Genomic DNA, 23,380 nt, shown 5'->3' on the forward strand with positions numbered 1-23,380 from the left:
TCACAGAGAAATGGGAAGCGACCATAGGCATGGTCGAAGAGGAAAGTCTTCAAGTGTGATCTGAAGATTTCAGATTTGATGATTTAAGTATGGGGGGGAGGGGGGCAATGGACGTGCATAGCCTATTACGTTGAAAGCATCAATGAAGGTATTTGGTTGCAGAGTAAGTGAGAAAAGGATATAATGCAAAAGAAGAACTTCACAGGATTTCTGCCTCTAGAATATTGGTTACACCAATACTGTACAGTAGATACACATGTAAATGTATATCTTTCAGTACAAATCAGTCGTATCTGCCACCGTGTGGCCACTTTCTGATATAACACAGAGCTTATCACACAAAGGATCTATGAGCAGCTGCTTTCTCAAAAACGCAGCAGACAGTGTATAATTTGCACAGAGCCCCAATTAATTGAAATATTCATAAGTCTTCATATGTTTTGAAGCTTTCTGCTCACACCCCCTCTCCTCTATCCACTCCCTTTGCTCAGCCAGCTCGGGCCTTTTGCAGGTCTCTCGACTTCACCGCTCCATCATCGGCGGCTATGCTTTCAACCACTATGTCCCAATCCTCTGGAATTCTCTGCCTCAATCCTTTGCCTTGCTCCCTCCTTGCCCATCTTCAGATCAGACTGGAAGACTTTCCTCTTTGATCATGTCTAGAGATACCTCCCTTTCTCGTGTGAAACTATGCCATTTCTAAGCAGGTGCTGCCCTGTGTGAAAGGTGCTATATAAATGCAACTTGTTGTGATATTACTGACCTTCCTTTTAAGTCAAAATTTCTTATTTGAAGCCATTCAAAGTGACATTTGCAATGCAAATTAATAGAATATGTAGTTTTTGAAGAATATTAAAGAAAGCAAGTTTGGTTCTCTCCATTAACAGATGTGTGTGTCTGTGGAGGGGAGGTGTACTGACCTGGTATATTTGAATTCAGTGGAAAAATGCTATTGGGTACATTATGTCAATTTACACTCACTTCACAGATTCTTTACGCCTGATGTGAGATGCTTCTACAAACAGGTCCCCAGTTGGCTTCACATTTTTACTTTAGAAACTAAACGAGCACATAATTAATGCTGTTCTATTAATCCAGTGTTTTACAATGAATTTTATCACCAGCAGTAAATTAAGATAACCGATGGTAGACTTAGTCAGACGATACTGACCATTTAAAATAAGCTGTTTTACTTACCACTCTCAGTTTAGAGGAAACTGCTGTTACATGATAATGACAATAAAAATATATCTTGTACCAACTAAACATATAGCGTGGGCTAACATTCCAGTGCAGTGGTGGGGCTCATAGAATCATACAGCACAGAAAGAGGCCATTCGGCCCATCATGTCTGTGCCAGCTCCAAAAAGAGTAATTCAACTAAATCCCACTGGCCCACTTTCTCTCCATAGCCCTGCAATCCTGAAATACCCATCTACTTCTCTCTTAAAAGTTGTTATTGAATCGGCTTCCACTACCCTTTCAGGTAATGCATTCCAGATCCAAACAACTCGCTGGGTTAAAGAATTTTCCTAACCTCGCCTCTGTTTCTTTTAACAACTATCTTAAATCGATGTGCTCGGGTTACTGACCCACATGCCAGTGGAAACAGTTTTTCCCAGTTCAACCTATCAAATCCTCTCATGATCTTGAAAACCTCTATTAAATCCCCTCTTAATCTTCTCTGCTCTAGGGAGAATAATCCTAGTTTCGCTAACCTCTCCTCATAACTAAGGTTCTTCATTCCTGGTACCATCCTGGTAAACCTCCTTTGCACCCTCTACAATGCCCTAACATCTTTCCTAAAGTGCGGTGCCCAGAACTGAACGCAGTACTCCAACTGAGGCCTAACCGGCATTTTATAAGTATTCAACTTAACCTCCTGACTTTTGAATTCTATGCCCCTATTTATAAAACCTAGTTTTATGCTTTTATCCCGTATGCTTATTTAACAGCTTTATCTACCTGTCCTGCCACCTTCAGAGATTTGCTCTCTGTTCATTCCCCTATAAGATTGTACCATCAGCTTATGCTGCCTCTCCTTGTTCTTCCTACCAAAATGCAGCACTTTGCATTTCTCCACATTAAACCTCATCTGCCACGTTTCTGCCCATTTTACCAATCTGTCTAAGTCCTCTTGGAGTCTGGTGCTATCCTCCTCACCATTAACTACTTTTTCTAGCTTAGTATCATCTGCAAATTTGGAAATTATGTTCCCTATATCCAGATCCAGATCATTAATATAGATCAGAAAGAGCAGTGGTCCCAATACCGACACCTGAGGGACACCAATACACACCTCCCTCCAGTCAGAAAAGCAACCGTTTACTACCACTCTCTGCTTTCTGTCTCCCAGCCAAGGATTTGCTGCATTGTTCGAGGTGCTGTCCTTCAGATGAGATATTAAAACAAGGTTCCATCTGTCTGTTCAGATGTGCAGTAAAGATCCCATAGTACACTTTAAGGGAGTTTCTCCCAGTGTCCTCGTGAACAATCCTCAAATAACATTGATTATTGACTTCATAGCTGTTTGTGAGGCATTACTGTGCACAAATTGGCTGCCATGTTTGCTCACAAAACACAGTCATTGTACTTTACAGTAAATCCTATGAAGCCTTTTGGGAAGTCCTCCCGCTAATTTATGAGTGTTAGTTTAGTGTCAGCCCTTAATAATTAATATTTTTTTTGCATGTGAAAGGCGCTATACAGGAAAAATTGAGGTTTTTCTTATTTAATGTTGGTGCAAGCTACCACTAGGTGGCAGCACACCCCTCCAGGTAAGTGGTTCACAAGGTCAATTTGGATGAAGAAAGGCCTTACGCTCATTTGATTGTTTGTTTATCAGCCCCCAGCGTCTGCCTTTTTGAAATGAAGGTAGGCGATTTTTATTTTGTGAAGCTCATGTCTCACCTCGAGTTTTTATTTCAGATTTCCAGCATCCGCAGATTTTGCCTTTAGATTTAGGTTCTGCTCAATATCAACTTGGTATTTTTGGTAGGAGGGGGTTGGGGCTGTAGGTCTCCTCTTGCCTGTACGCTCTCTGACACCTTCATGCACATCAAGTACATATCTATCATCTGTATAGGGTAATAATATAATAATAATAATCTTTGCATTTAATATAGGGCTTTTCAGGTCGTCTCGATGTCTCAAAGCGCTTCACAGAATATGCTGTAAAGTAAATTGACAGTATATTTGTGGGCGAAACGCGGCAGCCAATTGCGCATAGAAGTGTCCCACAGACAATCGTGGATTGAAAATGACCAATTTATTATTGTTTTTTGTTGAGGGATTATTAGGCGTGTGGAGTAAGGAAACTTGCCCAAGGTTTCGCCCTGCCTGGAATTGAATCCAGGTGTCTCCCTTGCAAGGGAAGTGCTCTAACTACTGAGCTACAGGACTCCACAAATAATCCTTGCATTTGATATAGCACCGTATCACATCATTGAGACATCTTAAATCGCTTTACAAAATATACTGTAAAATCAATTGACTGTATATTTTGTGAGCGAATTACCAAATTATTTTTGGAGGGATTACTTTTTGAAGGGTGAAGGAAGCAATTATTGGATGTACCAGAGCAGAGGAGCAGCCATTGAGAGTTTGAAATGCACCGATTTAGGTTCTGACGAAAGGTCATCGACCTGAAATGTTAACTGATTTTCCTCCCTACATTGATGCTGCCTGAACTGCTGAGTGTTCCCAGCGACTTCTGTTTCTATTTTAGATTTCCAGCATTTGCAGATTTTGCCTTCAGATTTAGGTTCTGTTCAATATCAGTTTGGATCTTTGATAGGAGGGGGTTCAGGTGGGGCTGTAGGTCTCCTCTTGACAGTATATGTTCTCTACTAGCTGTTAGTGTTCTGTAATCTAGTATTTCTCCTTTAACCCTGTACACCATCCCCACTCGTGTGTGATTCCTTGTTGGTCTTTTATTGTTTAGTTTGGCTTAAATGTACTGATTATATCAGGTCTTTATTGGGAAATACAACACAATATTATCCTTGTTTTTCAAAAACATAAAACCTCATGCACATCAACTCGCTTTCTCACTCATTGTGATCTATTTGGCAACTAAACTTGATTTGTTACTTTTCTCTCCTTTATCATCAATCCAAGAAAGGAGGGTGGGGGGGGGGGGGTGGGAGAGACAGACAGACATCTTGCACAATTTTATCTGGAGGATTGTCACCAGAAGATCGTGAGAAACTCTCTGATCTCTGCTGTTTATGAAATACGATCTTTACAGTCCAACTGAACTGTCAGATGGGATTTTGGCTTAACATCTCATCTGAAGGAAGCCACCTCGAACATTGCGGGGCTCCACAAGCACTGCACTGGAGGGTCACTGGAGGGTAAACTGAAGAGTCCCAACATGTAGCTTGATACCGTAATCTACTCACTCAGAGGCAAGAGTGTTACAGACTATCCCAGGCTGATGCCATGAGATCTCAAAAAATAGCCGTAGTCTGAGAATAATCAAATGTTTAGCAATTGAAGACCACAGTTTTTGCCCAAGGTATTTTGCTAATGAGTTATGCATTTGTCAACTATCCAATTTATTTTGTCTTTGAAATGTGTGTGAAAAGTTTTGACTTAAATGTAAGTCTTCTGAAGCAATTCATCATTATGCACACAATGGACTAATTACTGTCACAAGGAGGAATTTCTGATAACTTGTATTTTCAGCTAAATGTGTTTCTTGCTAGTAAAATAAGATGGTATGGACATAGGAGCATAGATGAAACCTATAAAACTACACATCTAGACCAATGAGGTCAGAATAAAGGAACATGAACGATCATAATGTTTTACACACTTTGAGAGTTGTACTCCAATTATTCTTAGTCATTTAATATACAGTATTTTACATTATTTTACTAAGTCGGTGACACAAATTTATGATAATCATAAAAGGAATTAAAGGGGAGGCTTGAAACATCTCATTACACAGAAGGTGGCTGGTTATGTGGAATTCTTTGCTGTAACAGCTGCCACATATACAATATATATATTTTGGTAAAAAGTCTGTGTAGAAACTGTTAATATTTCTTGCATAGTGTCCACCTGGCAGTGCAATTATTAAAACGTAGGAATACATTTCAATATCATTGCCTTACAGGTAAGTGTCTCAGTGGAGAAAGCTATCCTTGCATTCCTTAACCTACCCGCTGGAGACACATACCAATTCCCATCACCAAAGTGTTTTTGTGCCATTCAATTTCTGTAATATTTAAAGTGATAATGAGTTCCAAGCTTAGCAATTTTAATTATCTCCATGACAAGTTAAAGCATTGGCTTTTGAGCCCTTCTCTGGTTGCTAACTATGTTGCCAAACACCAAGAGAGAGAAAATGCCTCGGGTATCATAATAAATAGTAGATCTATGTCAGTGCTCATAATGGTCCTCATTACAATAAGAACAAAGACGTCACATTGTATTTGACACTCTATACCCAGCATACTTAATAGCAAAACTGTGGAATTTGAAATTTGTTCCAAACACTAGAGATTGAAATTTGGATCTTCCTGACCTATCTGTCTGTCTCAAATACATATTATCTATATCAGTTGCATTTACCACTGAGCTATTATAGATGATTGGTAGTTACTTATTAAAACGTTGAATGTTGAAAATATCAAACACAGTTTAATATCTCTACCATTTACAGTCAGATTAACTTAATACATTTAACATTGAAGTATCATTACAAACACACCAAATAGTTTAGTGAGTAAATGTACCATTTGATATGGAGCCAGGCAATTGAAGAGGATCTATTTTGAATCCCTGGCCTTTGATGAATTAACTGATCTCAGTCAAGCTGTGCAAGCAAGGGTTCCTGCTCCAAATTGATAACCCAGTGGCACGTCCCAAAAAGTGCATGCGTTTGTCTGAATGGAACCAAATTATCAACAACAACAACAACAAAATTACATTTGTATAGCGTCTTTCACGTCGGGAGGACGTCCCAAGGCGCTGGAAAGTGTACAGCATTTCAGAACCGAGCTGGGGTCAAGAGGGGAGAAGAGAGGGGAGGGGAAGGCGGGTGGCCGATGGCATGAACGAAAAGGAGGGTCTTGAGGCAGGACTTGAAGGAGGCTAAGGAGGGGGCGAGGCGGAGTGACTGGGGGATGGAATTCCAGAGGTTGAGGGCAGAGTGACTGAAACCTCTCACGCCAATGGTGGGGCGGGTGGGTCGGGGGACGTGGAGCAGGCTGGAGCTGGCCGAGCGGAGGGAACGGGCGGGTTGGTAGGGGGTGAGGAGGTCGCAGAGGTAGGGTGAGGCGAGACCATTGAGGGCTTTGTAGGTGAGAACCAGTATCTTGAACTGGATCCTCTGAAGGACAGGGAGCCAATGGAGTCGGGTGAGAATGGGGGAGATGGGGTCACGGACTTTGGTGCAGGAGAGGATACGGGCTGCAGAGTTCTGGATTATCTGCAGCCTGTGGAGGGAGGAGTTGGGAAGGCCGACAAGCAGGATGTTTGCATAGTCGAGCCTGGAGGTTATGAAGGAATGAACAAGAGTTTCAGTGGCCTGAGGGGTGAGGTAATGGCGGAGTCGGGTGATGTTATGGAGGTGAGGCAAGGCAGAGCGGGTCATGGCTTGGATGTGGGGAAGAAAGGACAGTTGAGGGTCAAACAAGACACTTAAGTTCCTGACTGGCTGGTGAGTTGTAGTGAGCAACCATGGAGGTTGATGTTGCCAGAGCCTGAGGTGCTGAGGCACTGGCGTGAGCCAATCAGGAGGGCCTCAGTCTTGTTCACATTCAACTGTAGGAAATTTGCCCTCATCCAGGACTTGATGTCCGACAGACAGTCTGTCAGGACAGCAGCGGTCCTGGGGTTGAGGGTGGAGGCAGAAAGATAGAGTTGGGTGTCATCCGTATACATATGGAAGTTGACCCCAAGTGTGCGGATGATGTCACCAAGGGGGAGCATGTAGATATTAAAGGGGAGAGGGCCAAGGACAGAGCCCTGGGGGGCGCCAGATGTGACAGTGCTGGGGCTGGAGGAGAAACCGTTAGAGGCAACGAAGTGGAGATGGAGAGAGAGATAGGAATCGAACCAGGCAAGGGCAGGTCCATGAAGATTGAATAAAGCAGAGAGGTGGTGTATGAGGATGGAGTGGTCGACAGTCTTGAAGGCAGCAGAGAGGTCGGCAGGGACAAGGATGCAGTGGGAGCCCTGATCACAGATGGTCAGAATGTCATTAGTGACTTTGACCAGGGCTGTTTCCATGCTGTGGGCAGCATGGAAGCTGGATTGGAGGGCTGCAAAGAGGAAATGGCGAGAAAGAAAGGAGCGGAGCTGGGACGCGACGACTCATTCCAGGACCTTGGAGAGGAATGGGAGGTTAGAGATGGGGTGGTAGCTGGAGATGAGGAATTGTCCAGGGAAGGTTTTTTCAAGATGGGGGTGATGACGGCTATTTTTAGGGGGTTGGAAACCGAACCGGTGGACAAGGAGAGGTTGATGATGTTGGACAGGAGAGAGGCCAGAAGGTGGAATTGGGAGATGAGGAGAGAGGTGGGGATGGGATCAAGGGAGCAGGTGGTGGGTTTGAGTTTGCGGACAGTCGTGGTGAGGGAGGAGGGAAAGATAGGGTCGAAGGAGTGTAGGGGGGGGATGGGTGGGGTCATGATGGAGAGGTGATGTGCGGGTTGCTGTTGATGGGGCTGAGGTGGCTGAATGTATCCCCTCGATTTTAAATTTGAGGAAGTCCAGCATCTCCTTACAGTTGGAGTTTGAGGAGAGGATGGGCGAGGCATGGGAAGGTGGACGGAAGAGGCGGTTTGTGGTGGAAAAGAAAAGTCTGGGGTTGTCCTTTGCCTCCAAAATAACCTTAGAGTAGAAGAAGGATTTGGCATAGGCAAGAGGGCAGTGATGGGTCTGATGTGGTGAAATCAAATCTGCCGATGGACCATTTGTTTGGATTTGGTCCAGGCGCGTTCAGCAGCTCGCACTTTTGCCTTAAGATAATGGAGATGGCTGGTGTACCATGGGGATTTACGGGAGTATGAGGCAGTTCAGGAGGTGAGCAAGGGAGTCCAGAATGGAGGAGAGGGAGTTGTGGAGAGAAGAGCGTGAGGAGGGGAGGTCAGTCAGTGAGGGCCAGAGGTGTAGGAGTTTGGATGATTCCAGGGCAGTGGAGAGGGAGAGGGAGGAAATTTTTTTCCATGGATGTATGTGATGGTGGAGGATTGGGGAAGGGGTACTGAGGTGTTGAAGGAGATGAACCTTAAGATCATAGAGTAGACCTAAAAAGAGAATTGGTTTCTTCAGATTAGGATGTACCCACAATTAAAGTATAATATTACAATCTTAAGTGTGCATTTCTCATATAGCCTCTCCTAACCTTCCCATTTGCTTGTCTACGAACTGTCTTAAATCCCCACTATAACACTCGCTCCCTGCAGCCTCCTGCTCGTTCCTCGTCCCCTCCACTCCACCATCGACGACCGTGCTTTCAGCACCATGCCCTGAAACTTTGGAACGCTCTCAGTCAAGCCTTCCGCCTTGCCCCTTTCTTTTCCTTTTTCAGATCACACCTGAATACCATCCTCTTCGACTGTGCTTATGGTCACCTCCTTCCTCCCTCCAGCTCGGCGTCAGGCTCCACCACTCCAAGATACTACCCTACATGCCGGGTGCTATATATTCTAAACTATATCAGGTTGATGGGGAGGTTGGGGGAAAATCGCCCTGTGCCACGTTGCTATCAATCAGACCTCCAGTGCCTGGATTTTAGCCTCTCTGCACTCCACCCCTCCTGATACTAACCTCCAAAGATTTTCTCGACTGTCCATTTCTTTGGGATGTCCTCCCAACATGAAAGGTGCTACATAAATGTAATTTGGTTGTTGGTGGATTGAAACTGGACAAATAAAAGATGTCAGAGGTGCGAAAGTGACAACAAAGTGAAGGAGTGGGTCAGGCAAAAAGGCACTGACATCATGATCAATGTTTGTGAGGACGCAATGGCAAGCCATCTGTACTCACAGAAAATCACATGGGGGGGTTACATGAGGAAATGGTGGCTGCATTTAAGACATGCTGTCTTAGATTATGTGATTCCAAGTCCTGACGGTGGGACTTGGAAATCCTATAATGTAAGTCGACACTCCAATGTAGTGCTGGGGGGGGTTGTTGCATTGTCGGGGGTGCCATTCTTTGGAATGAGACATTAAATCGAGTTCCCGTTTACTTTTTCAGGTGGATGGTAAATATCCTATGCCACTGTTTGAAAAGAAAATGGTGTACAGGCCAACAATCCCACAAAATAAAAAAGGCTGATTATAGGACATTGCTGTGTGCAACTAGATTGCCGATTTGCCGCAAATTTACAGTGTATATCCTATGAAATACTTTGGGACATCCTCCCAACATGAAAACTGCTAAACTAAATGCAAAAATGTATTATTTGTGTCAAAAGCCACATCTGAGTACTCATTTATTAACATTCCAAAACAGTAACGTGCATTTAGTATTCGCTAGTCTAAGAGAATGCTAACTGCTCTGTTCAACACCACAGCACTGTGATTTTTCAATTTTTGTAATAACAGAAACAGAGCAAACCGTATTACCTCACACAGAAAAAGCTAGTCCCATCACAAAACACTCCAGATCATTTCTGCAGGGTGACAGGCACTACTTAGAATATAATGGGTGGAAGGAAGTGGGTTGACCTTAGTCTACAAATTAATGGATACAAACCAATAAAATCATTGCTGTAAGTGATGCTTGCCAGCTGAAAAAAATGTTTGTTCTTTCTCCATTAAAGCACTCCAAATATCAACACTTCTCTATATAAATTACATACAAACCTCTATTTCAGAGGAGGTCCAAGACCCTGTGGTCTGTTAAATTGGCACTTCAACTGTGAAGAGCTCAAACCATTTATTCTTCAAAAACATCAATTTTAAGGTGTAAAGGGAAGGAATTTTGAAAGTGAATTAATTTGCTGTTAATATTTAGCAATGATATTTTGATATTCAATAATATTCAAATCCCAAACCCGGTTGTTCAAGTGCAGATGGCACAAAACCGGCCTCACGGTTCACCGCCAGCTGTGGCTCAAGCATCTTCATACCTACCAGCATACATATACTGGAGTCCTGTAGCTCAGTGGTTAGAGCACTCGCCTCGCAAGCGAGAGACCTGGGTTCGATTACCAGCAGGGCAAAACCTTGGGCAAGTTTCCTTGCTCCACACTCCTGATAATAATCCCTCAAGAAAAAAACACCATAAAAATTTGGTCACTCAATCCACGACTGTTTGTGGGACATTGCTGTGCACAATTGGCTGCCAAGTTCGCCCACAAATATACAGTCAATTCACTTTACAGTGTGTTCTGTGAAGCGCTTCGGGACGTCCTCCCGACGTGAAAAGCGTTATATCAAATGCAAGGATTATTATTATTATTATTATTAACTGGACGCAGTACTCCAGCTGAGGCCTAACGAGTGTTTTGTATAGATTAACCATAACCTCCCTACTTTTATACTCTATGCCCCTACTGATAAAGTTCAGTACACCAAATGCCTTTTTTACTGCCTTACCTACCTGCCCCGCTACCTTTAATGATTTGCTTACTTGAACACCCAGATCTCTCTGTACGTTCACCCCCCCTTAAGATTGAGCTACCAAGTCTATATTGCCTCCTATCATTCTTCCTACCTAAGTGTATCACCTCACACTTATCCACATTGAAATCCATCTGCCACATGTCAGCCCATTCCACCATTCTGTGTATGTCTGCTTGCAGTTGGTTACAGTCCTCCTCACTATTTACTACCCTACCTAACTTTGTATCATCTGCAAACTTGGAAATAGTGCTCTCTATGCCCAAGTCCAGATCATTAATATATATTAGAAAGAGCAGTGGTCCCAATACCGATCCCTGGGGGACACTACTGCACACCTCCTTCCATTTCGAGAAACATCCATTAACCACCACCCTCTGCTTTCTGTCACTCAGCCAGTTCTTAATCCAAACTGCCACTGTCCCCTTAATACCGTGGGCCTCTAATTTTTGTATTAATCTCTTATGCGGTACTGTGTCAAAAGCCTTTTTGAAATCCATGTAAATAATGTCCACCGCATTTCCCTCATCAACCCTCGCAGTCACCTCTTCAAAAANTTCTATTAGATTTGTTAGGCAAGATTTGCCTTTAACAAATCCATGTTGGCTGTCTCTAATTACCTCATGTTCCTCTAAGTAGAGATTTATTCTGTCCCGGATTATGGTCTCCAGTAGTTTTCCTATTACCGAAGTTAGGCTGACTGGCCTGTAATTTCCGGGTTTGTCTTTCTGCCCCTTTTTGTAGAGGGGGTAACATTAGCCACTCTCCAGTCTCTTGGCACCACTCCTGTGTCCAATGAAGATTGAAATATAATGGCCAAAGCCTCCGCTATTTGAACCCGTATCTCCCACAGCAACCTTGGGTGAAACCCATCTGGTCCTGGTGACTTATCAATTTTGAGCCCAGTCAATCTTTTCAGAACTTCCTCTCTGTCTATAGTAATCTGATCTATTTCCTCTACCCTCTCATCCAATACTGCGGCATTTGGGGCATCCATTTCCGTTGTGAAGACAGATGCAAAGTACTCGTTCAGTACATCAGCCATGCCCTCTGCCTCCACAACAAGATTGCCGTCATTGTCTTTGATTGGCCCCACCCTACCTTTAACTAACCTTTTTTCCTTTATGTGCTTGTAAAATATTTTAGGATTCCCCTTTATGTTACCCGCTAACCTCTTCTCATGCGATCTTTTTGCCTGTCTTATCACTCCTGCATTCTCTATAATGCGCTTTGCTATCCTCAGTATCTTGCGTCTTCCAATCGTCATACGCCGTCTTCTTCTTTTTCATCCTGGACAGAATATCCCTGGTCATCCAGGCTGGCTTGGTTGTTGCACATTTCCCTTTTGTGGGAATATATCTATTTAGACCTTGAGCTATCATATCTTTGAAGATCTCCCATTGCTCATGAGTTGTTTTACCTGCTAGTCTTACTTGCCAGTCCACCAACTCTAGGTCCCTTTTTAGCCCATCAAAATTAGCCCTTTTCCAGTCAAGCATTTTCACCCTTGACTGTACTTTGTCCCTGTTCATGAGTAATCTAAATCTAATAATATTATGGTCATTGTTACCTTGATGCTCCCCTACCGAAACCTGTTCAACCTGACTTATTTCATTCCCCAGAACTAGATCCAGCAATGCTTCCTTCCTCGTAGGACTGGAGACATACTGCTCAAGAAAATTTTCCTGTACACAGTCTATGAATCTTTCTCCTGCCTTGCCCTTAGCGCTGCTATTTTGCCAGTCTATATTGGGATAATTGAAATCCCCCATTAACACAACTCTGTTCGCCTTACATCTATCCGCGATCTGGTTGCAGATCTGCTCCTCTATCTCCTTCCCGCTGTCTGGTGGTCTATAGTAAACCCCTATCAGTGTAACCACTCCTTTCTTATTGCTTATCTCTAACCAGATGGATTCTATTGTAGGGCCCTCCAGAGCCTCGTTCCTTTCTACAGCTATAATTGTATCCTTAACCAATATTGCCACCCCTCCTCCTTTTCTTCCTTCTCTATCCTTCCTGAACACATTATATCCTGGAATATTTAACTCCCATTCCTGTCCTGGCTTGAGCCATGTCTCGGTTACTGCCACCACATCGTAACCCCCTACGGCCAGTTGAACCTGCAGCTCATCAACCTTATTCCCTAAGCTACGTGCATTTAGGTACATACATTTGAGGAAATTGTCCGCTTGTACCTGCTCTACACTTCCCACTTGTCTTTTTCCTCTAATCTTCAATCCATTTTATCCTTGGATACTCATCCCCTCTCGACACTAGTTTAAATCCGCCCCTAAGATTATTATATTAAATCAACCATGCATTTTTGATAAAATGTTATGCCACAAATTTAATAATATCTTAGTTACTTTTATGTTTTTATTGCTCTAATGATGCTGGCAGGACAATAGACAGAGCTCCACCAGCAAATCTTTTGTACATGGAAGGAATTTGTGTAAAATTGTTCCTCAATGTCACAAACATTACAGAATTTTTTTCAAAGTGGTATTCGTGCATCAATGTGGGAACTCACGACTTTAGATATTCCAATCCTTGAAATGAACACATCTCCTGGTTCCAGTGCCTTAGAATTGTTCCTGATAACAGCTGGAGGCTGAAGACATCTGCAAGAGAAAATCTTCATTCATTTCCCAAAGAATGTAGCACCTCTGTGCATGAAAACCAAAATGATCTTGATGAGAATCCCTAGAATTACGTGGGGGAGGTAACAAAAAATAATTTACCATAATCAGATTACAATATCTAGTTTTACACTGTGAATAAAATGTGTTCTCCCTAACCACAGATGAAGAAAACACAAAACAGCAGCATATGTATTCCCGTACTTGCAGCTCCTTCGGGAAATAGCAAAATGATTTATAGATGACATTAAACTGCAAAATGCATCCTTTTCAAAGCCAACTATTAATAAGCAAGGGGATATAGCAGGTTATGAGACATATTAAACGCAGTGTCTAATGTACATCACGGCAGGCAGTTAAATGTGGGAAATGGGCCCACTTTCATCTATAGAGGGAAATCTCTTTATTAAAAAAATTGGAATGATACACACACACACACACACAAATTCTATGAAATTGAGGCAATTGCTGGAAGAACTTTAACATATTCCCTGCTGTAGTCGGCTTATTGTGATTGGGTGTTCTCAGAGATAAGTATAGGCAAGATCAAAAGGCTCATCATCAAATCTGCCCTCGAGGGACAAATCTCCTTGAGGACTTGCTGGCACAGTTTTGTGACTCAGTGGCGCATAATGGGTCCTTCACTCCTGTATTCTTTCGTCACAATGTATGAAGCTGAAAAAATAACTGACATTGACTACGATCAATAAATCATGAAAAGAATAAACAACTTGTGTTTATGTAGTACCCTTCATGTAGGATAAGGTCAGAGCACTTTACAATAACAGGAGGTGAACATCAAGCAGAGGAGGGAGGAGAAGGGGAGTTAACCATAGACATGGTTGAAGTCGTAAGTTTTAAGATGGACTAACCAGCTAAAACCATATCATTTTTGTGAGGTTGAGTGATAAAGACCTGGGGCAAGATTAAATGAGACTTAAACATTCACAATAAGATCTCATTTTATAATGTAGGTTGTCCATTGGGCAGTAAAAGTGAATCTTAATCAGATTGAATTATTAAGCATTATTCAAGAACATTAGTACATTTAACCTCATCCAATTAGTAGGAGATTTATATCCTTTGGCATCAGCTGCCATAACTTGATTTGGCTGTAATGGATGAATCGCTAAACACAAATTAGGATTGGTCTGGCCCCTTCATTTATTCGTTAGTCTTAAAAGTGGCAATTTGATAGTCCCATACTTTTGACTAGCGCTCACAGCTTTCAACCCCCACCCCTAACACCATCCCATGTTCCACAACCATGAAATGATTAAGAAAGGTGAATTCATATCTAACTGTTGCAATTCTAAGCAGCTATAAGAGGAACATTGTAAGTGGATGATGTACAAATTACTTCAGCTACTGAAACCCACTCCTAATATTTTTTCAGGAGGATCAAGCAGGTATTGGACATGTGCAGAAACCCATCACCATGCTTACAATATCCAAACCAGACATGGCTCCCCACATGTATTCCACCTCAGCATAGAAATTTCAGTGTCTGGAATGGATTCTGTACTCTCTCACTGGAGGAATGCACCCTACTTGTGATAGCCAGAGTGATGCGACACACATTTGTATATGCACACTGTCCTTTGTGGCAGAAATAGAAAGTAACACTGTGTACAACATGCAGAGATAGTTGTTGGTATTTGGTCAAGCAAGTTGCTACACATTTTTTTTTAAACTTCCAATCATTGGCTGCAAAACAATCTCTTGCCATGCACTCTACCATCGATCACATACACAACTGTGTATGGTACAATCCATTGCTTTGAAACATACTTATTTCCTCGGCAAATGGTGCAGGAAATGAAGTTCAACACTCGTCTTGAATTACAGCAGAAAAGAAAAAGGAACCATCTATTAAAAGGGAGGTTGAAATTATGAGAGTCTGGGGACTGGGGGAGCTAAGAATGCAAAGTGCCCATTCAGTTAGACAGATGCCTTAGATTAGGCAGTACAACTTCACCTTACCTCCATTAATAGCTCCTGTTCCACAGGATATACCCATAGGTGTCCAGTCCAAAATCCAGGTAGTATATGCCATCAGATTACTGAAAATATGCATCTGGGAGAAACTAAGTCTCTGTGGCTAAGGATTCAAACTGGAGGATTGCAAAGTTCCAATATATAGGAGTACCAATACACAGGGATAACACATGCAAAAAAGCAAAGTGATGGAGAAAGGGCAAGCAAACTGAAGGAAATCTGCAAAGTCAAAACCATCAGTTTAAGGGAAAGCTACATAGGTACATGAGGGAGAAAGGAATAGAAGGTTATGCTTGAAGGTTTAGTTGAAGAACAGGAGGAAGCTCATATGGAGCATAAAAACTGTCATAGACCAGTTGGCCTGTTTCTGTGCTGTATATTCTAATGTATTCCAGATTAAATCTCAGTTTACCTCTTCTATATTTCAGTGCGGTATGTGCATTTTTACTAATCTTCAAGTGGAATTGAGTTCTACTTGCAGGTCTCCCTCTAACAATGCTTCAGTACATGTCAAGTTTAACAGACAATAAAAATCCTTGCATTTGATATAGTGCCTTATCGCTTTAACACTAAAGTGGTTTTGACCATTTTCACCCATGAAATAGTTTCCCATGCCTTATGCTGTAGAGACGTCTCAAAGAGCTGAAAAGGATATAGACATGACAGAGTACATTTCCAAATGCAGCAGCCAATTTAGTACAACAATGTCCCACAAACAGCCAAGGAGTGTGTGACTAATATGGTAAATGTTATTAGTGGTAAATTTACTACAGAGAAAGATCAGAGTTGAGTAGTATTCATTTGGAAATAGTCTCAAGCACTGTGGGGTGTGTGTGAGATCAGAAAATGAGGCTGCAAATCCAAGTGTTAACACGAACAAAACTTTATTTGACAAAAAATCAAGTGACAAAGAAAATAATTATTATGGTAACATGAGTTTCTTCAACATTGCAGTCTTTTATACAACCAGTATTTGATGTGGTATGGAGATCTACTGCACATTACTATTCAAGGTAGTTAATATTCTGCCAGCTAGATTGAATGGTTATAATCCATTTCAGATTCCACACTACCCATTCCTATTGGCAGCTAAAGCTTGTGGTGCCATTTCAAGCCGTTTAATCATTGCTTTCATCAGCTGCATTTCAGATATAGCACCAAAGGGGCTTTGCATTCATTTAACTTAATTTAAAAGGGGGAATGTATTAAGACATGTAACCCAACTTCAACCGCTGGCATCCCATTGACCACACAGATTGGTACAAGTGTGAATAGCCTGAGGCTGGAACCCAGAAATTAGGAGAGCAAACATCTGCAACACTGATTGTTGCCTTGGTAGAAAAGCTTTTCCAGACAGCACAGCCTCTTTGCATTCACATCTTATTACCATCTTATTGAAGCCCAAATTAATATCCGATGATGTCAATTTCCAGAATAAACCTATATACATAATTTAGAATTAATGTCCCCAAAATGAGAGCTTATCGTCTAAAAAGGGAACCTGCCTCATTTGTAAACCCAGTGTACTTGATGCATTTTTTGGGTGAGAGGGGAGTACATTTAATCAGCCAATTCCACATTTTCGAAATACTCAGTCAGTGAAAATTTGTTAAATGCCAGAAAGTTCTGGTGCAACTGTAATCTGTGCTCCCAGAATATAAAGTTTTGACAGGTAGACTATTCCAGTATTGAAAGGTTCCACACACAAACTCCTTTCACAGCTCTTCAAGAACACTGCTCTTCAAACAATATGTCTGGCTTTAAGAGTCGGAGACAATTATTTTGAACACTAAACCTACTTTTTGTCCACACAATATGATAAAAACAGCAGTGCAACTTCAGCATCGGAACTCCACCAAGTAGGCAGCCTTCTGATTTTTGTTTGCTTAAGTTACCCTGACTGAAGGAATTCACACAGATACAGCACACGTGATGGAAACATGGATTTTACACTTCAGAAAGCACAGAGAGAAAATAAATATTTGAATTCAATGAATACAGCAGTGATTTTATTAAACTGGTAAACTGACAAATACATTTACAATGCACAAAGTTTAAAATGTAATTACTAAGGGGGGGAAGTACAATTAAAATATAAGTTTAATGAGAGCGCTTTGTTGTATTGTAATTCATTTCAATAACTTTCCTTCTATATTTACCTAAATATGCACAGAAAGCATATGTTTAATCAAACCATTGTGAAACCAAAACATATGCTGCATTCAGTACGATAAAAATCGAAATGATCCAAAAATGTAACCAGAAACTAATTTCATCTAGAAAAAATGATTGTGAATCTTGGGTATCAACATGAGAAGTTAGAAGTAATACCTTTTAGCTATGTTAAATTATTGAAATGGAGATGCAACAAATATCTAAAATGGTACAGGTAGTCTGTCTTATGGGGTAAATTTTTCAATCAGGTCTCAAATTAATTTATCTATTTGCAAACCTGAGAAGAAACGTTTTGTTAGCAATATTTGATTATACTGTCAAGCGCATCCAACAATTAATTTGAGTTCCAACATTTCCAATAAATACAACTAAGTTTTAAATAGATGTCTGATGAGTCAATGTTGGTTTATACAAATCAGTCCACTGCAGTTGCTCTGGATATCAAATATTAGCAATCTTAAGAGTAACTCAAGGCATTAACTAACTATTGATTTTTTATGTAATGGTCTATATTTACCCATTAGTTATGTAATGAACATTTTCACTTGCAATTTTGCATCTTGTAATTTTAGAAGTGCAAATCAAAGTTAAGAAAAAACTAGCATCTACGAAATGCTTCAAATAAAAAAATGACACAATTTGTGACCCGCGACAAACAAGTGCTCACTATAGCAATCCAAATAAATGAGTTCAAGTATTATACAAGTTACTTGAAATGATTTACTTATAGTAGACAAGGGAATGTTATTTCATTCGAAGGATACATTTTTAAAAACTGAACTTCCATCATATTTATTGGCTTAAGTCTTAAATTGCATAGAAATGAAGTGAAATTCAAAGTAAACCGAATTGCCTGGTAATGTTCTCTATTCCCTGCTTTTAAAACCCTTTTATAAGTTATTTGTTGGCTTTGATTTTTAACATGGAATTTAATGTATGTATAATGGATAAAGCATAGTTTTGTTTTTATTTGACCTATGAAACATCACTCAAGAGAGAAAACATTACCACAAAACTGGAAATTCAATGCTGATTCACCTTTCAATTTACAATTATACTTTTAGTTCTCACTAAGATTATCTTGGAAAATATTGCAGTGAAATGTTCTATTTAATGCACTTGTTAATGTGTATAAACACGTGTTAAGTCAAAATATTTGGTTGCACAGAGACTTGTATGGAGCTCAAAATGGCTATGAAGATGATAATTAAACTATGTGGCCCTGCGGTGCAAAAAAAGACAAGACTGCACATGTCAATGGAGATCACCGATCTACATCCTGATGAGGGAAAATCATTAAGAGGATGAGTCACCACAGTCTGCTCTTGTGGTTGGCTCAAGAAGGGTTACATAAAATGCTGCTCGACAGTTTCCATTCACTATCAACCATCCATCTCAGCCAGGAAATGGTACAAAACTATATTGGGCAAAAGAGGGAAAGGAAGATAGCAAAGCAATTTGCAGAGGAACTTAAATGTCATAACATTAAAAATTATGAATCACAGAAGTCTCCTTAGTTTCACTGCAATGTTTCTCAGGATAATCTTTGTATGAGTCTTTTTTTAAAAAAAGATATTCCTTTAATTAAACCATAGACTTTTATAAAAATAAAGCGAAACAAATAAGCATAAGGAGTCCCAAGACTGATTAGGGTTCAAGCACTATTTGCATTAACAGTCAAATTTCAACTTAATTCATATTGCTTAAGTGCTTACAGCATTTTGATGTACTCTAAAATAGTCACCCATTGCACCAGATCTGACTACTGTATTTATTACGTTATAAATCTGTACATATGGTATTTGCATAAATTTAACAGATCAGGATCACAGGCTGCACAAAGCAGCTTATTTTACACCGTTCAAAGGCCAGGCAATTGTTACCTTGACCAGGCAACTGTTACTTCAGCAGTTTAAAATTCCTCTATGTCATGTTTAGTGCAACTTTAGATTGCCAACATGCAGATTTACTTATTCTACTGTGGAAAGAAAAATCTTCAATTTCAGAAATCAACATCCTGTCAGTGAACAATAAAGGCATTCCTCAGCACTTACGCCCAATTTTCTAAAAACAATCCCATTCCACAAGTGACTGAGGAAACGTAGTTAAACTATTAAATATCTACATGTCCTGAGTGTTTTTTTTTAAATAGGCAAAAGAGGCAAACACAAGAAAATTCTTGCTGTGTAAATTAAGTGCTCTTGTGCAACATATTTTCTATATACAGTCTATCATACACTTAGGAAGGAGATGCCTTTTCCATATTTTTAAGCCACAAACAGGATTGTATTTGTCAGGGCTAACAGCCTCGAGCCCTTAGTTGTCATAATGGCCATTGGCATAAAAATCAGCAGATGGGGTAACAGGCAATAATTCTGAACGGCACATGTTGCTTGAAATGTGTCACCTTGGTGATGTTGCATGACTGGAAGATGGAGAGACTGAATTCCTTGAAGGTTGAAAGGAAATAGTCGGGGAGTTTGGAGATGTTTTTTTAGGGCTTAGAACATCTCCGTTATGTAGTTTCCATAGAAGTTCTTCATTTTCCATAGATAAACGCTTGTTCACTTTGGATTCCTTGTGCAATGACTGTTGTAACACAGCCTGTTCGGTGGAGAGTTGCCTGGAAATAAAGAAAAAGTGCATTTTTGATATTTGAAAGCCAACTCCCAATCTACTGTTTCAGAGAGAAAAGTTTCAGGTCTGCATTTTTCTAAAAATGCATAAACCTAAAATTTACTCTGCAGCCACTAGCATTTCAACGAGTCTTTATTTTAAGAAAGCTGCCCTTTTGGAGAAAATGGGTTCTTTGAATAAAGTCTCTTGCATTGTCATCTTTCTGCTTTTCATTTAAGAAACTAAACTAGAACAAACCTAGTGTATATCTGAAGACAGGTGTGAAAATAATAGTTTACCATATATTTGTATTGGGAAATAGTTTAATTCTAAACATATCTGTATAGTTGTAACACATAAACCCTTTACTGGCTACAAGAAGATTGGATCTTTTTGAGAGAAACATGCAGTGAAAGAGAGGAATCATCAGACGTCTAATGCGACAAATCTCCTAACAGTGACAGATTTCTTTCCTCCCAAAACTGTGAAGATGTTTAACGAACAACAATGTACACCAACAGCCCCCATGAATAGTAATAGTAATAATCCTTGCATTTAATATAGCGCCTTATCACGTCTTTGAGATGGCTCAAAGTGCTTCATAGAATATACTGTAAAGTGAATTGACTGTATTTTGTGGGTGAAACATGGCAGCGAATTGTGCACAGGAGTCTCCCACAAACAGTCATGGATTTTTTTTGAGGGATTATTACCCCCAGAAAAGAGATCTGCTTTGACTGTATATTTTGTGGGTGAAATGTGTGAGCAAATAGGCTAATCCCACAACAAAGCAAGTTGCACAACAGAGTGCAAAGCAAAACACATGTGGAGATCTCAGAAGGGAGAGAGAGTTTTAATTCACATGTATTGTGAGTGCCCTGCAGTCTAGCAGCCATGGCAGAAACTGAGGAAATTCTGAGCAACAGCTTGTGTTTTTTTGTGAGGAAAGCCTCTGATCACAAGGCTCAAAAAGTGCTACTGGTCTCTGGGTTGGCCAAAGATTTCAGTGCTCCATTTGATGACTGATTGGTCTGAGCAATAAACCATTCTTTAACTAAGGAACAAAATAAATTAGGAATAACATAAGTTCCATCTCTTTCCCCTCCCCCAATGTTTTTTGTATGCATATTAAATACTTTATTCAGGGCTTTAAACAGTTATCCCCATCACTTACCTTGACAAAGCTACATGTCTGTCCATTCGTGCTTTTAGGTCTTCATTTTCTTGTGATACAAGATTAAATTTTTCATCCAACTCGACATGTTTTTCCATCTAGAAACAAAAACAAACTTCTTATACACACACACACACAATCATCACTCCAGATCGAGTTTTTCAAGTAAGTAAAAGAAAGATAAAAGCCAAATACAGTAAAATTCATATAAGTCATTTCAGTCAGGAACCTAACAATTAATGACTTACGAGAATTCCTAGTTATAGGCAAACTGATTAAGTTGCATAAAATCCAATTTAATCAATAATCTGCAATGGGCGGGTGTATTTCAATGCAGCTGGTAAAGCACATGCAGCTGCATTGAATAGTGGGAAATGAAGTTCTTCTGCATATGGATCAACTGATCAAGACTGGGTTTCCTGCAATTCAATGCAGCTGGCTGGTAAGGGCACATTCATCAATAGATGATTATACGATTTATAAAGATAAGACTTAGTTTTTAATTGAATCTAAATTTAGCAAGTCTAATCAGTTCCACCAGAATGTAAGTTGGATTGAAAATCGCTAAAAAGAGATAAAATAAATTATAACTTATCTCAACCTGAAATCAGTTTAAATCAACAAGTTGAACTGAAGCCAACAAAACTGGGGAAATGTTAATAAACATTCTTTGACTTACATTTCTGCAATATCAGCTACGTTCACTGGGACACTATCCAAAGTGAATGCAACAAAGCTACTGCCAAATTTTCCTATGAATTTTGTCATCACTCTTGGATCTCCAAAACTCAAGAATCTTGATTTGTTTTTACTATTGAAGGTGCTGATAGAACCATAAATATTTATGGCACAGAAGGTGGTGATTTGTCCAATCGTCTCTGTGCTGACTCTCGAAAGAACAATCATTTCAGTCCCATTTACATTTCAAGCAAATTTCCTCTCCTTCCCCACCCACACACTTATAATATTAAGCTAATTGTCCAGTTATTCCACTGGATAGTACTTGGTCAGTCATATTCCCCACATCATTTTACCAGCTTTTCCATCTTCATCAACTTCTTTTCCTGTTCATGTATTTTCTCATTTCTGATCTCCAGCACTGCCTTCAAACTTTCCAGTTCTTGCTCGAGATAAAGGCTCTGGGGTGAAATTTTCTGAAAATAAAATTAGGCATTCTTAAACAGGGTTAATTTCTGAATAGTAAGACAAGCTGTCATGTATTTAAAATGTTTCCATGCAGATTTCACTTGGCTCCAGATTCAATTTTTCCCCTACATCTAGAACAACAACAAAGTTGCATTTATCACATTTATTACATTTCATGTTGGGAGGACGCCAAGGCATTGAGCAGTCAGTATTTTGGACCCGAGCTGGAGATCGGGATTGGGAGGGTGTTTGGCGCGGGGGGGCGGGGGGGGGGTGATCGAAGGCACAGTTGAAGAGGAGGGTCTTGAAGGAGGCAAGGGAGGGCCGAGGCAGACGGACTGCGGGATGGAGTTCTAGAGGGTGGGAGCAGAGTGATTGAAGGTCCGTGCGCCAATAGTGGAAATGCAACTAATGTAGAAAAAATATAAAACAATGCACGCCCATCACTGCAATCCTCACCAGGTTCCAAGGGCTCAGTCTCTGAGCTAATCAACTTCAAAATCCTCACCCTTGCATTCAAATCACTTCATGACGTAGCACCTCCTTAGCTCTCTGATCTCATACCCAACTACAGAAGAAATATCAAGGAGTGATCTAAAAGCTGTCTGAAGAACACCAGACTGAACTTCGAGAGCTTGAAGAAAAGCTTCAGCAGCTCTTCACTGCAGAACAGGAGCATCTATAGCAAGCGCTCAATAATGAGCTGAGAAAGCTGCCTAGAGTGCTGGTAAATAGCATTGTTAAAGGCTAGAAGCATCAGTACAAATTGTAGTTGATCTACAGTTTTTTGCTGTGACCTTTGAAAAACACAATTTTAAAAAATCCCCACTGAATTATATAAAGGGAACTTACTTGATCTTGTTGCACATGTGTTTTTGTGACCTGTTCCTTAGCTTTGACTTTCTCCTTCAAAGAATTATTTTCCTCATTTAGTTTTGAAATCTGTTCCTGAAAAGTACAATTGAAATTGAACATCCATCTCAAACAAACATTTGGAAGAATCCAATATTCACACAGCAGCTTTCATCCTCCTGCATTCACAA

At 40.5% G+C, this 23,380-nt stretch overlaps 1 protein-coding gene across 10 annotated transcripts in view; it reads right to left on the bottom strand.

Moving 5' to 3' along the window:
• Positions 1–16,093: 16,093 nt before the first annotated feature.
• mtus1b (microtubule associated tumor suppressor 1b) overlaps positions 16,094–23,380 on the bottom strand; it is a 97,855-nt gene continuing 90,568 nt past the window's right edge. For 9 of the 10 annotated variants that reach the window (XM_042342213.1, XM_042342235.1, XM_042342222.1 and 6 more), the window contains exons 12-15: positions 23,190–23,285; positions 22,226–22,345; positions 21,192–21,289; positions 16,094–20,024 (exon numbers count right to left, since the gene is read on the bottom strand). In XM_042342213.1, coding sequence (XP_042198147.1) covers positions 19,805–20,024; positions 21,192–21,289; positions 22,226–22,345; positions 23,190–23,285 — 534 coding nt within the window. In that variant the 3' untranslated portion in view covers positions 16,094–19,804. Of the gene's footprint in view, positions 20,025–21,191; positions 21,290–22,225; positions 22,346–22,865; positions 22,906–23,189; positions 23,286–23,380 lie in introns of those variants that run through there. The other variant, XM_042342240.1, reaches the window with a different exon arrangement.

Source organism: Callorhinchus milii, unplaced genomic scaffold (genome assembly GCF_018977255.1).
Source record: "Callorhinchus milii isolate IMCB2004 unplaced genomic scaffold, IMCB_Cmil_1.0 Scaffold1, whole genome shotgun sequence".
Classification (NCBI taxonomy): Eukaryota; Metazoa; Chordata; class Chondrichthyes; order Chimaeriformes; family Callorhinchidae; genus Callorhinchus; species Callorhinchus milii.